General features: G+C 41.5%; 2 protein-coding genes across 33 annotated transcripts in view; one reads left to right on the forward strand and one right to left on the reverse strand.

Annotated features, from left to right (window-relative positions):
- The window catches only part of SWT1 (SWT1, RNA endoribonuclease homolog), a 37,976-nt gene extending 32,125 nt beyond the window's left edge, over positions 1 to 5,851 (reverse strand). For 8 of the 28 annotated variants that reach the window (XM_015290578.4, XM_046944938.1, XM_040704918.2 and 5 more), the window contains exons 1-2: positions 5,788 to 5,851; positions 4,572 to 4,794 (exon numbers count right to left, since the gene is read on the reverse strand). In XM_015290578.4, coding sequence (XP_015146064.2) covers positions 4,572 to 4,637 — 66 coding nt within the window. In that variant the 5' untranslated portion in view covers positions 4,638 to 4,794; positions 5,788 to 5,851. Of the gene's footprint in view, positions 1 to 3,554; positions 3,785 to 4,571; positions 4,795 to 4,958 lie in introns of all 28 variants that reach the window. The other 20 variants (XM_046944934.1, XM_025153215.3, XM_046944933.1 and 17 more) reach the window with 8 other exon arrangements.
- An 89-nt stretch (positions 5,852 to 5,940) lies between these two features.
- Positions 5,941 to 14,793, forward strand: part of TRMT1L (tRNA methyltransferase 1 like) — a 37,498-nt gene continuing 28,645 nt past the window's right edge. For 2 of the 5 annotated variants that reach the window (XM_004949890.5, XM_003643174.6), the window contains exons 1-6: positions 5,941 to 6,065; positions 8,145 to 8,297; positions 9,400 to 9,510; positions 11,404 to 11,517; positions 12,182 to 12,246; positions 12,753 to 12,882. In XM_004949890.5, the coding sequence (XP_004949947.2) occupies positions 5,951 to 6,065; positions 8,145 to 8,297; positions 9,400 to 9,510; positions 11,404 to 11,517; positions 12,182 to 12,246; positions 12,753 to 12,882 (688 nt within the window). In that variant the 5' untranslated portion in view covers positions 5,941 to 5,950. Of the gene's footprint in view, positions 6,066 to 6,667; positions 6,735 to 8,144; positions 8,298 to 9,399; positions 9,511 to 11,403; positions 11,518 to 12,181; positions 12,247 to 12,752; positions 12,883 to 14,793 lie in introns of all 5 variants that reach the window. The other 3 variants (XM_025153218.3, XM_004949889.5, XM_040704924.2) reach the window with 2 other exon arrangements.

The raw sequence follows: 14,793 nt of genomic DNA on the forward strand, positions 1-14,793 counted from the left end.
GGATCCAACTTCAGTCCCAGACTTGGTCAGCAGTTACCTCTGAAGGATTATATGCACCATCAATCCTTTTTATCGCTTAGCTAAGACTACACAATACAGCCAGCCAGCCACTAGTCACTCACCACACATTTGTTGTGGGTAAGGTTTGGGGTTTTTTTTTAATCTCCAGGAATAACTTTGAGAGGTGTCCCTGCTTAAGGGGAAATCCTGGCATGTGACCCACTGACTTGTGGGAGAGCTGAAGGGGCTCTGGGCTGCCCCCTATTTATGGGGTGAGAAGATTTGCACAGTCATTACTCAGTTGTTAGGCAAGATGCCTACACCTGTTTCTCCAGCGTCTCAGCTGAACCAGATGATAACTGGTCAGAAATGAGAGCAAATGGAACAACATTGTCTAGCACCTCTTCTCATGCTTACTCCATAATCCTAGGAATTTTTCATCCTTCATCTCCTAGCCCCTTTTGCTGTTGCCCCATGACCAACTAATGTCATCATCCAAAGCAGGGTGCTACCCAGCTTGCACATAGAGAGACCACAACAAGGAGCTCATCGGAGTCTGTAGCACATAAGGACAAAGAGGCTTTCTTCTAAGGTTTTCTGTTTATTTATTACAGATCAACACAAGTCACTATTAGCAAGAATACTGTGATTAATATTGTCATTATATACATAGATAAAAAGCTGTTACAGTTATTACCAGCAAATGAGTACATATATAAGAGTCAACGTAACATTCCAGAAAAGTTTCAACCTGCTTTAGGATAAAGTAAAATAACAAGGAAAAAGAGAAATTGTGCAGCATAGGAAGTTTCTCAGAGAAAGCAGCTCTATTTTGGGTAAAAAATACATCCTTTTTATATCATTGAGACATAAGCAGTTGCAGGTCAAAGTATGGAGTGACGAAAGCAGTTCTGGATGTAACCTGGCTGTAATGAGAAAGATTTAACATAAAATGACTGTTGAACAGACAGAATAAAACATCTGCCAGCCTGAGAACTAGGGCTGGGGACTTGGGGACGTACAAACAGCCGACACCCTGAAGATATCATTGATGAAGACAAAACAAAAGTAAACAACTTACTGTCTGACAAAGTAGGAATTGACATGAGAATTAGTTTTGTTTTCCTTCACTGTCTTCAAACAAGAAACACCACTGCCTCAGGAAGAGGACAAAAGAACACCACCCATTGGTTACTTAAAGCAGTAATGCTTTATATCCTCTTATTTCTCAACAATATAAAAAGGGTCTGATTTGTACCCAAAATGGAGCTTCTCTCTCTGAAAAACTTCCTGTGCAGCACATACTCCTTTTCCTACATTATTTTTCTTTCTTCAGGCAGGTAGAAACTTCTCTGGAGCGCCAGGTTAACTCTGTGAGGCTGCAACCTGCTCCTGAGCTCTGCAATGCTCTACACCCAATGACTAGGATCAATGTTCATCACATTGTCCCCTGTTGAGCCTTCCTGGGAGCAGTCAGTCTCCTCCAACATCAGCTGTAGATCTCTTTCCAGGTCACCCCCTCTCTCAAAGTACCCTTCAGAGGTCAGTATGACCTTGACTTGAAAACCTGTAATAGTAATGTAACAGCAAATATACGTAAGTTTGTCACTCATAGTAAATCTATTCGCTGTCATAATATAGTTAGGTTTGCTGAATTTGTAATTATCCCCAAACTGCTATATTATGGATTTTCCTGACTTAAGTTATCTTTCTACTACTGCTGGTTGCTGCTACTGTTAGTTGGTGCTATACTTTTTATATTTTACATATATATCTGTTTCTTGGTATATTTCCTATAACGCAGTATTTAGACTTCTGTATTTAAGAGGCACACAAGAGGATAAAAGAGAAATGAATATGCCACACAGTCCAGAGTTAGCAGAAAAAAAGAAAAAACTAATATACATATAAAACCAATAAATCTAATTAAACACACCTCAGATTCACGTGTATATACAAAGAAGTCAGCATGTAAAATATACATTTTCATATATTTATGAAACTTAATAGGAAAGTCACCTGAAAACAGCTCCCAACTATCACCTACATAAGGCCAAAGACAGGGTATTTCTATGGAGGGTTTATGCAGAAGAGATGTGTTACTGTTCCCCATCAGATTTACCAGTTGGGGGAAACATTTTGAAGCCACAGTTACATAGGCTTGGCTAAGAGTGAGGATGGTCCCCAGGCATCAAGCATTTGAATAGCAGGCAGTTACACTACTGCTTGGCCTGTCTGTAGTGCATGTGGTATCACATCAGCATCACCAACTAAGTGGAACACAGTTTCAACTGGGTGAGAACAGAAGTAGCTCAGTACTGCAGCAATGGGGAGAACATGGAACAGCAGCAGAACAGGCTGCAGACATGAACTCTACTCCACCAATTAGCTCAAACACCTTTTGGTCTCATATTAGAGTGATATCATATCATAGTACAGCGGAACGTAGTAAGTTACAACAGAGAATGGCAACATAAATTACATTCAATAAGGAAGCTCTTGACAGTACATTGTTTTAAAATAATTACTCCTCCACTAATTGGGCCATGCTACCCTGGCAAGGCCTCTAGGTCACTATGGCAGGCATTCCCCTAACTAGGGAGGCTTGCAAAGGCCTACAAGATATTCACTACTTTACTTTCATGTTAGAAAGCACTTCATTAAAAACCCTTTTATTAAAGGGTTGGAGAAACCAGTGGAGCTCTAAAGAAATTGAGGAAATCTTGAGAACTTCAGAAACAACTACAGTCATGAGCTTGAACAGCAGCAAAAGCATTGAAATCATAAAGAGGCTGCTAAAGGCTTCTGTCCTGCAGAATAACACCATGCAATGTGCTGCAGGAAGAGCTGTCAGCTCATGTTATTATACTCAAATAGGAATCAAAGTGCTTTATTGGTTTATTAACATCTGCTCTGTTACTGTTTTATCACTTCCCTTTCAACCATGAGTATTCAAGGTATATTTAATATTTCTTTTCATAGAATGGCCTGGGTTGCAAAGGACCTCAAAGATCATCCAGTTTCAACCCCCCTGCTATGTGCAGGGTCACCAACCACTAGACCAGGCTGCCCAGAGCCACATCCAGACTGGCCTTGAATGCCTCCAGGGATGGGGCATTCACAGTCTCCTTCGTTTCTCAAAAAAAATTCTTGATAATTCCCTGAATTTCAGGGAATTTGGCCTCCTAAAGCAAACATTCCTAAGGCTGCTTTCTTCTCAGCATTGTCAGTTTTTGGTAAATGTCCTCATGGAACAGGTTGTGTTAGGTGTGGTGTTTACACACAGAGTACAGGCTATCATCTCCTCTGGTGTTACGCAGCCATGATACCAAGAGACAGTAGGGCTGACTTCCTCCAGACATCTCTGCTTAAAGCTGTCCTAAATTATACTGCAACAAGTCTCCTTTCGTTCATATTTACTGATATATATAGCAAATTGCTAAAAGTCAGCAAGTATTAAGTCTTCCGTTATCTGTAGTCATGCCACAAAAAACAAACAATTATCCTACAATCGTACTCAAATACAGCTCTACAGAAATAGCTTGCTCTCTCACCTGTATGAGCAGCAGATCTCTCATCTATTCCAGGATCATGTTAAAGAGACACTTGCTACTATCTCACAAGTTTATCCTTTTGTTATTAAGTTTAGGTTCCCACAGTTGCTTGGCACAGGTCAGTGTTTATGTAGAGCAACATTTAATTTGCTTCCAAACAAACTGAAGACATGCAGCAGCGAGGATTCAGTACTCTTAAGTTGGCATAGATACTAGTAATGCCAATACAGCTATAGCATGAGGTTTGAAATGTAGAAGAAAATAATTTTAAACGTATATATTGAAATTTAAAAGCACTTACAGTAGTTTATAAGCACTTACAGCAAGTTAATGTTAAAAGACAAATGGAATAATAACGAGGAATTCAGGAGGAGGAAGAAGAGAAGATATGAACACTTGGCTTTGAGCTGTATTTTCTACATGAGCAAAACGCTTCTAATGTGTATAACTCCAGTTAGTAAGTCCACCATATCACATTCATCTACAAATGCCTGCAAACATTTTTGAAATGTTCATATTACAATAATTAAAAGCTCTCTCATTTCATAGATACTTCATAAAATTAGACAGAAAAAATTAGCAAACTGGACTTATTAAATTACTGACTTACTGGCTATGTATTACTTGCAGAAAATAACTTTCAAGAAGCATAGATGAGCAATTAAAAAAAAGCAAAGCTACAGGAAAGCATCACACTAGTAGCAGATGCATTTTATACAGATACATATAACGTACTAATAATCTACATCTAATTTTAGTAATTGATTTGTATCTCAGTTGTTAAGAGGAAATATTTGAAAGTTGCTTTTTAAGACGCTGAAAAGTGTAATTTGCAAATAATCAGAAAATCAATATATATTGCTCCAAGATAAAGAATAACCAAAGAGAAAAATACTTTTGGTAACAGTTTCATGCTCAACAGCCCTCACCAGACAGACATACTATAATTAAAAAAAAGTCCCATAATTTCCAATACCTATTCTACGCATGGGCTCTGGAGGAAAACTGATTAGTTACCTGGCTGGAACTTGCAGCTATGTGAACAATCAACCCTCCTGCTGCTCTTGGTGAAGAGCATTTCATTTTATTCTTCCATCACAAAACTGCTAAATAATTCACTCTCTTTCATGCGGGGATGTGATTAAAAGTATAATAATACAGATGATCCTACTTTGTCATCCTGGCCATTCAAATTGTCTTCCTTTATTTTCTTCAGTCTCTTTTTGGACATCTTTCAAACCTATGAAGAAAAAAAACAGTGTTTCTGTTATTACTTTAAATTTTTATTTCCTGCTGGTATTAAAAAAGTCTTGTAACTGCACTGAGAAAAAAAAAAAAAAGACATTTGTTTCCTCTTCACATTACACAGCCACAGCAAATTTGAAAGACACTGAGGATCCACACCTCACTCGGAGAACTTCCCAGAAGAAAGGGTGGCCGTTCCTTGCTCTACCACTTGCTTGAGACTTATGACTACCAGTAAACGCACCAGGCTAAGAAAGGCAAACACCCTGCCATGCCTTTAACACAAGCCTTGACTTTTACAGCAGTTCCAACTACTTAAAGTTAACGCCTCCACACCTCATCCCAGTGGTATATGACAGAGGGTTTCTCGGATAGGAAGCAATGAAGTGATAACTGAAGCAACTTCCAGGTTTGCTGCTGTAGAACTTGAAGACTATTTTTTTCTAACGATAAGCAAAGAGCAGAACGGGAAGAGAAGCAAAGCGTGAGGTAGTTGCTGAGGCTCAGGCCGGCGCGATGCGCGGCCTCAAGGAGGCCAACACCAAAACCCGCAGTGCAAGGCGGCCTGCCCTTCTCTCTCACGTCAGGACATCCCCTTCGCCAGGGTGTCCTTCGGCCCGGCCGCCAGGGCTTGACGGTCAGCGTCCGCTTATCACACACGGGGCTGGAAAGCCTTTCTGCTCGCTGCAAGCTTTGTCACCCGGTTATTTCAGGCCCTGAGAATTCAACACGTCGCCTCCCAGAACACAGCCCGTTCCAGGACGACGAGTCCCGTTCTTATTTGAGGGAAGCACAGCCCCAGCACGGGGCGAGGCGCCGGGCCCCCGGAGCGCGTCCCGCCACAGCACGGCCCGCCAGGCCTCACCCCGCCGCTGCCCCTTCTCTCCCCCTCGCTGCAGCACAGCCCCGGGCCAGGCCGCCGCTACTCACACACACATCCACCCGGCCGAAGCGAACTCCCCGGGCGCAGACACCTAACATTACCTACCCGCCCCCTGCTCCAGCACAGAAAACCTTTCCTCCCATCTCCCCTCCTTGCACCGCGGTACTCTGGGAAATGTAGGCGGTGCGCCGCGCTTCCTGCCCGCCTCCCGCCCAGCCGGGGAAAGCGGTCGGTCCGCTGTCCGAACTCTCTTCTTCCGCCGCAGAAGATGGCAGCAGAGGACGCTGCGGAGGCTGGGTTGTCCGCGGAGCGGCTGCAGGAGGCCGAGGAGGAGGCGGAGAATGGGGGAAGTCCCGCGGGCGGCGGCGAGGCCGCAGCGCTTAGTAAGACTATTTGGGGCGCTGGGATGAGGGGAGCGGTTGGGGCACGGGTCTTGGGGGAAAGCCGCGGCGGCTGTGAGGTGGAGCCAGCGGCCTGCGGCCCGGCGGCTTCTCGCGATCCGCTCCGACGCGGGGGGCACGGTGTGAGGCGGTGTGGCCGCGCGCGGGGCTGGGGCTCGGCGGCCTCGGGTGGGCCCTACCGCCGCGCGCGCAGCGCTCCTCTCCGCTACACTGCCCGATTTCGGCTGCGGGCCGGCGGTGCGGGCCTGCGAGCAGCACTGACGGTCCTGGAATCCCGCTTCAGTAACACGCGTGCGTTTGTCAGCGGGCTCATGTACGAGCGTGCACCTTCTCACGGCGGTGAACGTCTGAACCACATGTATACCCACGTGCTGTCTTTTTCGACCATCTTAGCCTACGCACGTCGGGGGCTTGCAAGGAGTCCGTCTGGGCTGGGCGGCACGTAGAGTTGTGCTCTCGCTCCGCGTCTTTGTGGTAACTGTAACGGCTTTCTCTGTGCATGTGCAGCCAAATCTGCGTTCTGAGAGATCTCGTACCAAAAAACATAACTTGATTTTGTCTTTTTTTATTAATAAATTGCGTAGAAAATGCCACCGGGCAGTTTGTGACTTCTAAATAGATGACTAGATGGGAAGTAAAAGCGTGTCTCAGGTGAGCTTTCAGCTTTAAAAATCGGTCTGTGAGAAATACAGCAGTACTTTGAGTAGCAATGTTGATCTTCATTTTTTTTTTTTTCCCTTAAGGTAGTCAGAACTATTTTACTGAGTGTTTCTGCTTTTCTAAACAACTTACCTGACCTGTGTCTTCAGGTGTTTCTTCAGTTTCTTCTTTCTCGTTCTTTGCAATGGGAAATATTGCTATGAAACTGCAATTTATAAAAGCAAGGGAGCCACCTTAGGAACTGCTACGAGATCTATTCAGCCCTTGTTTTGCCTCCAGTAGTGTCCAGGAATAGTTGTCCGAGGAAGATCAAAATAAAGTGATGAACGGACCGAGAATGAACCCTCCAAAATTGCCTTCCAGCACAAACCAGCTGGGGGCTCATCATTTTCTTGAGCTGATGGCTTTGGTTTTAAAACCCAAAAGGAGATTTCTCTCCCATGAAATTTTTGCTTTGGCACTTGCAGAGTTGAAGAAGCCAGTGGCAGGGAGCTCTAAAGCATAGCGCTAGGTTATGCAGAAATCTTCTGGTGTGATTTTTCCAGCTGATTTGATCCGTCTTAGGTTCTGTTGGAGTGACAGAGAACTGCTGACACCTTTTCTTACAGGTGTCATATATGGGCTGAAAAGCCATCTCGCCTGTCGTGTTGATTCTCAGTGGCTAGGAAGCTATGCCGTAAACTTGTTTCTTGTTGTTCTTTTCTGAAACTTTCCTAGGACTATGTACATTTTTTAGTGGAGGGATATGGGACAGTAGTGTTCAATATGCAGGCTCTCCACATTTTTTCCTTTTAGCTCCTAAGGTCATTTTTTTTAGAGGAGGTTTTATACCTGTTCCTTTAGTCAAAACTGTTTTAAAAGCTTAAGATAGTGATCTTGACTGGTGTTGCTCAGTTCACAGCCCACTCATTCATTTCATTCATATGGGAAGTCAAGATTACTTTTTACCCTGAGGCCCACCACTTTACTACTCTTTGTTTAATTCCCATTTGCTCGGCCTGCTTTTTCCAGATTGTTCAACTAGCCACAATTAACTTCTGTTTCAAACTTTTTCTTATCAGTACTGTATGATAGTTAAGCGTATTTGGACCTCCTGCTTGCCTGCTTTGTCTTGCTCCATGCTACATTTTGCAAGACAATAACATGCAAACATTTTCCTGTTAGTTTCAAACATCTGATAGTATAGATGGGTGAACAGTTTCTTCTGTCTGGGCTGGCATCATCTCACAGTGGTTTCAAAGGATGAACAATAATCTTTCCAATATTCTTCTCAAACACACTGATTTTACAACTCTTCTCTTTTATAGTAGCAAATATGACTGAAAGCAAATGGGCATGGTGTTATAATTCAGATGTATCAATAACATTTTTACTTTTATTTCTTTGTTTGATTTTCTTAAGATGGCGAAGTTGACTGTAAAAAAGTGGAAAGCAAGAACCTGTCTGTGAAAGTTGGTGAATCAGAAGTAGAAACCGAAGAAGAAAGAATAGAGCATGAATCCATAAGGGAATCCGATAGTAACATTTTGGATGTTTCATCTGATTATCCAAGAGGTTTGCTCATAAATATAAGAATATTTATGTTGTGTGCTTGTGCAAAGAAGGAGGAAAAAGTAGAAATAGTGAGGAAGAAAGGTAAATGGAATGTGTGCAATTGAATTTCTATGCATCTGGTGGGTATTGATACTTTTTTCCATGCATCTATATAGGATATTTTCCTACAGTGTTGAAAGTGTCTTTCAAGTGAAATGCCATTTCCCCCTTTCTACAATTCCTGGAAGCCACTTCAAAAGTTAATACATGTGACAGTGGTGTAAGAGAATATCCACACAGAAATGGGGAAGCAGGAGTTGATTTTAACCTTAGCTTTAATACTCACTGTCTTATCTTTGCACATCAGTCAACTGCTCTTTTCATTTCATATAAGAAAATCTGAAAGACTAACATTGTAAAAACATTGAAACGTTTTAAAGACCTTGCAGAATCAGTCTCATAAACTGAGTTGTTCTATCTGCTGCAACCAACAGAACTTACTGGATAAGCTAATTCTGTTGGGTTTAGCAAATTCTACGCTATTTCTTTTGATAATTTGAAAAATTGGAAGGTAGTTTTAGGTGTTCTCAAACATTCTAAGAAAAAAATAAATGTTAGAATTGAATGTGTCCTGATTTTACATTAAATAACCACTACTTAAAATCTGTCCACCTCTGGCTAGCATTTTAGTTTTGCCAGGCCGTTCATAGGATCATACTGCTTTGTGTATGGCTTACATTCAGTAACAATGCCATGTAGTAAAGTCAGAAGCAAATGGTAGGTTACGTGCTCTTTTCAGCTTGATTTTTCAAATTAAGATCACTTCAAGTGGTGAATTCTGATGTGTGTCAGCATTAAAAAGCAAGTAGAAGTATATGCATCCTATTAAAGAACCAGTTTGGGAATTAATTTTGCAAGTTATTCTTTCTACTTTATTTACGCTTGGAAACTAAAGGATAGAAACAAGTATTTCATTTGGTATTATTGACCTTTTCCAGTAATGGGCTTGAAATGATGGATTGAGTAATAAAACAGTAGTGAGCTAGAAATGCATTTTTAAAAGCATTGTTTATGTAAACATGCATGTAATGCATGTTTAATTTTTGAAACTCTCCGATTTTAGAGAAACACCTTTCCATTCAAAGACAACTTGGTGATCTAGAGAGACTAGCTGACCTGAATGAAGGTGAGTTTACCTTGGCAGTATCCCAGAACACAGATCTTCACATTACAGGTATTTACATTCTTCCTTAGTAGTTATTTTTCAAACATTGCATCTGTTTTGTTCTTCATTCATTTGTGGTGCTCAAAGACTATGGGATTCATAAAAAAATAACTTTACAATATTTATCCCATTTTTTAAAATCAAATGCTGTACTTCTTTCAGTAATTTGATGCCCTTACTGAGCATTTTTTTTCCCTCTGCATTTTTTTTATATTGGCAGCATGCGTGGATTATCAGGATGTTTTTTCTAGCTATACATACATCAGCAGTTCAGTCTCATTTAGACTCATTAGTCTCAGTTTAGCCACAATATCAGGGAAGCTAATTGTTGTCTTTTCTGTTTCAGTTGTTTCCTTATTTACTTTATCATCTTTTCTGATCCATTTATATAATAATAGAGGACTGCTTAGGAGTGTTAAGCATTTTTATACAACTCAGCAACTCCTAGTTTTTCTCAGATTACATGTATGTTTTAATACAAATAGTGGTAGTCCTTGCACCTGAAACTGGTTTTTATTCACAGATTAAGAAAAACGTCAGGGTGTAAACTACATCATACAGCTCTTGCACCTTAATAATCTTCTAGGGTATCCATGGATGGAAACCATAACCTGCTTCTGTAGCTGTTTAATTTGACTAACAAATATACCAGGAGAAAATTTTCTATAGAAAGTTAGGTTGTTCTGTTTTTAATGAAGAGAGATGGGTAATAGATACTTCTTAGGTCTAATGTTCATGTGTTTTAACTGTTATCATACTGAATTCTGTGTTAATCCATGGTACTGATTTAAAAAAACAAACAAACAAACAAAAAAAAAAAACAGAAGCAACTCTATTCCCTTGCCTGTTCTCAACAGTTATTTTTTTCTTTCTACCAAGGATTTACCATTCTTCTCCTGTGTGCTAATGAACTGACTTGTGTTTATTGTCATTACCTCATGTTTGAGATTCAATAACATATGACAGTAGCAGAGCCTAATCAACATTAGAGAGCAGCATTGTTTTATTTGAACTGTAGGCTGCTTCTCCTGGCTTCAGTGGCATGGGATTCTGCAGGAATGTGGTAGTCTGCTTGTAAAAAGGCCATATCAGAGGAATTCTGTTGTTTGTGAGACTAAGGAATTATTATATCAACACTGTGTAGCAAGTTTCATTATTCATCCTGTACTGTGGTACTACAAACCTTTCTGCTAAATTCTACATGAGAGGTTGTTCAGCAGTAGAAGACCCAGAAGCAGCTGTATGCATGCCTTGGTCTGTAATTCCTGCAGACAGGTGCATAGCCCATGTTTCCCAGGAGCTAGCTTTTACTCAGGATTGTACTTGGATTGCTTCAACACTTTGTTCTTTGTTGCCAGATAACTTTGCACTTGCTTTTGTATTCTTAATGCAAGACTTCCGGAAGATTGTTTTTAGCAATCACAGTACAGTACAGTACAGTATTTTTGCTGCTTAAAAAGATACCAGGTGCTTGTTTTACCTAAAAGCATGTTTAGGGGCTCAGGGGCATGAAAGACAGATTCTTGTTCTCTCATCGATTGGATTTTCTTGAAACATTGCAAGCCTCTGGATGTCTATAGAATTCTCTCATTCTGCAATGCTCTTCAGAAGTTACATTTGGATCAAATGGCTCTGAAATAAATTTAAAAAAAAAAGTCAAAAACGTGGAACTGACAGTTGTGGAAGATGATGATCTTGAAAGCAATCATGTTTTTTGTTTGCATTCCATTAAGTAGAAAGCAAAGACAATCCATGTATTGCAAGTTTGTCTACCCCCAAAATAAATGAATCTTCAATTCTATTGGTAGGACTTCCTTCTTTTTTCTTTAATGTGCATCTCTTAAAATGCGTCATAAGTACATTTTACATGTTTCTCCTCACACTCCATGTTTGTATTTTCAGCTGAAAAGAAGCCTTGTCCCTTGTGTCCTGAAGAGAAATTTAAAGCCTGCTATGGCCATAAACTCCATCGTCATCTCCAGAATCTGCACTGGAAAATTTCTGTTGAATTTGAAGGTAAAGGAAGTCATCTTTCAATAGTAAGTGGCAAAACAGAGAGTGGATGTGGAGAACATTGTTCTCTGGTCTTTTTTAGCTCTTCTTGAGTTAAGCATGAGTTTCATGCACCTTATCAGCTCTAAACCAGAGCCATATTTTGACAGTGGATTTTGCCATTGTAAAATAGAAATGTAAAATAGCTCTCTCTTTTTTTTTTTACATGCCAAAATAGTTCAAATTGTGCATTTTCTTGTTTAAAAAAAAAAGGGGGGGGCTTAGCATTTCATGATAATAAAATACATTTATTTGATTAAAACTACTTTAATAAATGTTTTGGTTGTGTTAGAGCGATTTCCACCATCACTACCACCTCACCCTACTGTCCTTTTTGCCTTGTCATAAAGTTTCTTTGGGTTCAGATAACTAGCTTCAAGTATTGATTCAATATCAGTATTTAGTAGCCTTATCTTTCCACAACCACTCCATGATCTGTTTACAAGATACATTAAAATCCTTACAGGAGTTTTAAGAACCAAGAGTGAGCATCATATGTTTTTTAATGAACAGGATGTATGAGTTTGCAGGAGACAAAATAACCATCCAGAGTTAAGTTTAGTTTAGCAAAACTAAAGTTAAATTAAATGAAATAATTTTCAGACTGTAGCATGCTTTTGTTTTCTAGGGTACAGAATGTGTATCTGCCACTTACCTTGTCGTATAGCAAAGCCAAACTTCGTTGCAGATCAGGTAAAAATGCTGAATCTTAGAAATATTTCTTAGCCTATGCAATGGGGGAAATGGGTGATTTTGAGCAAATTCTACAACCTGTTCTTAGGCTGAAAAATATGACTTCTTTCCATTGAGGTACGCCAAGTGAGCATCAGTCCAGAATAATGTCTTGATGTAACTGTGTGGGACTGTCCTATCTCTGGTATTTTGGTGGACAGCTGCCTAGATCTTGTAAACAACAGCTTTGTGTGGAAGAGATGAAAGAGTCATGGCACCAAGCAGTGGGTGCTTCTCAGCTCTGTCCCTGTGTGCTTTGTCGTGCAGCTGGATTGGCTGTGGGGCTGTGGTAGGGTGGTGTGCTGTACTGGCTCTGTGGGTGTGGTTATTTACGGTCTTGGTGGCTGCAGATTTGCAATGTTTTATGTGAAGTAGAGTTAAGACATAACTTCTTCATCAGCCTGTGTTTAACAGTACTCCTGCTTGAATCATATTTATGTATTCTGAAAGTACATTTCATTTCACAGATGTTTTCAAAGACGGGAGCACATTACCACTGTATTATCTGTTCAGCAACTATTACACGAAGAACTGATATGATAGGACATATTAATCGCCATGTGAATAAAGGAGAAACTGAATCAAGATTTATTACAGGTAAGTTCTCACTCCTGAAAAACACTTGGTACTTTTGCAGCATGGGCTATCTATGATACCTGGATGACAGACATGAGAAAATTCCCTCTAAGTAGACTACATCAACAGCCTTTCCCTCTAGGTAGACTACATCAACAGCCTTTCCCTCATCCACCAGACGGGTCACTAGATCATGGAAGGAGATCAGGTTGGTCAAGCAGGACCTGCCCAACCTGATCTCCTTCCATGATCTAGTGACCCGTCTGGTGGATGAGGGAAAGGCTGTTGATGTGGTCTACCTAGATTTCAGCAAAGCCTTTGACACTCTCCCACAGTATTCTCCTGCAGAAGCTGGCAGTCCGTGGCTTGGACAGATACATTCTTGGCTGGGTAAGGAACTGGCTGGAGGGCTGGGCCCAGAGGGTGGTGGTGAATGGAGTTCAATCCAGCTGGCAACTGGTCATGAATGGTGTTCCCTAGGGGTCGGTGCTGGGGCCTGTCCTGTTTAATATCTTTATTGATGACCTGGATGAGGGCATTGAGTGCACCCTCAGTAAGTTTGCAGATGACACCAAGCTGGCTGGAAGTGCCAATCTGCCTGAGGGTAGCGAGGCCCTACAGAGGGATCTGGATAGGTTGGATAGCTGGGCTGAAGCCAGTGTGATGGGATTCAACAAGACCAAATGCCGAGTCCTGCACTTTGGCCACAATAACCCCAGGCAACGCTACAGGCTTGGGGCAGAGTGGCTGGAAGACTGTGTAGAGGAAATGGACCTGGGGATGTTGATTGACGCTAGACTGAACATGAGCCAGCAGTGTGCCCAGGTGGCCAAGAAGGCCAATGGCATCCTGGCTTGTATCAGAAATAGTGTCACCAGCAGGAAGAGGGAAGTAATTATCCCCCTGTACTCAGCTTGGGTGAGGCCGCACCTTGAGTACTGTGTCCAGTTTTGAGTCCCTCCCTGTAAGAAAGACATCGAGGCCCTGGAGCGTGTCCAGAGGAGGGCAACAAAGCTGGTGAGGGATCTGGAGCACAGGCCTTATGAGGAGCGGCTGAAGGAGCTGGGATTGTTCAGTCTGGAGAAGAGGAGGCTCAGGGGAGACCTTATTGCCCTCTATAACTACTTGAAGGGAGGTTGTAGTGAGCTGCGGGTCAGCCTCTTCTCTCGGGTGACTAGTGATAGGACTAGAGGGAATGGCTTCAAGCTGTGTCAGGGAAGATTCAGGCTGGACGTTAGGAAATACTACTTCTCTGAAAGGGTGGTGAGGCACTGGAATGGGCTGCCCAGAGAGGTGGTGGAGTCACCGACCCTGGAGGTGTTCAAAGAGCGTTTGGATGTTGTGCTGAGGGACATGGTTTAGCAAGAACCATTGGTGATGGGCGAATGGTTGGACTGGATGATCCCGTGGGTCTTTTCCAACCTTAGCGATTCTATGATTCTATGATTCATAAACAGAATTATTTAGGTTTACTAATGAGAATCCTGCTCTTAATTTTTCAGAATGTGTTTTTTCCTGAAAGATTTCTGAATGTTGTGATTTTTGTCTCTGTGTTAATCAGTTACTCTAAAGATAAATAGTATGCTCTTCACAAACAGATCAGTGTCATAAGTGTAGGTTTCTGCCTTTCCAATACAATGGACAATACGGTGTCCATTAAAACTAAACCTGCACAGAGAATTTCATGCCTCCCCTTGGCTGTGTTTGTTATTAAATCAGTCTTCAATAAATCTCTCTACAGCATACATATGTGTTTGTTGTTGTTGTTGTTTACCAAATGTCGTGAGCAGGAATTCACATATCAAGCTAGCTATTTTTCAGTCCTGGAGAGTTATGATGGTGGTGTTAGTAGTTCTTTGGATTATAATTGTCATCTGACCTTCTCAAGAATTAGACCTTTTTGTTTCTAAGCTTGGATAAAAATGAGACTGA

This window comes from Gallus gallus, chromosome 8 (assembly GCF_016699485.2).
Source record: "Gallus gallus isolate bGalGal1 chromosome 8, bGalGal1.mat.broiler.GRCg7b, whole genome shotgun sequence".
Classification (NCBI taxonomy): domain Eukaryota; kingdom Metazoa; phylum Chordata; class Aves; order Galliformes; family Phasianidae; genus Gallus; species Gallus gallus.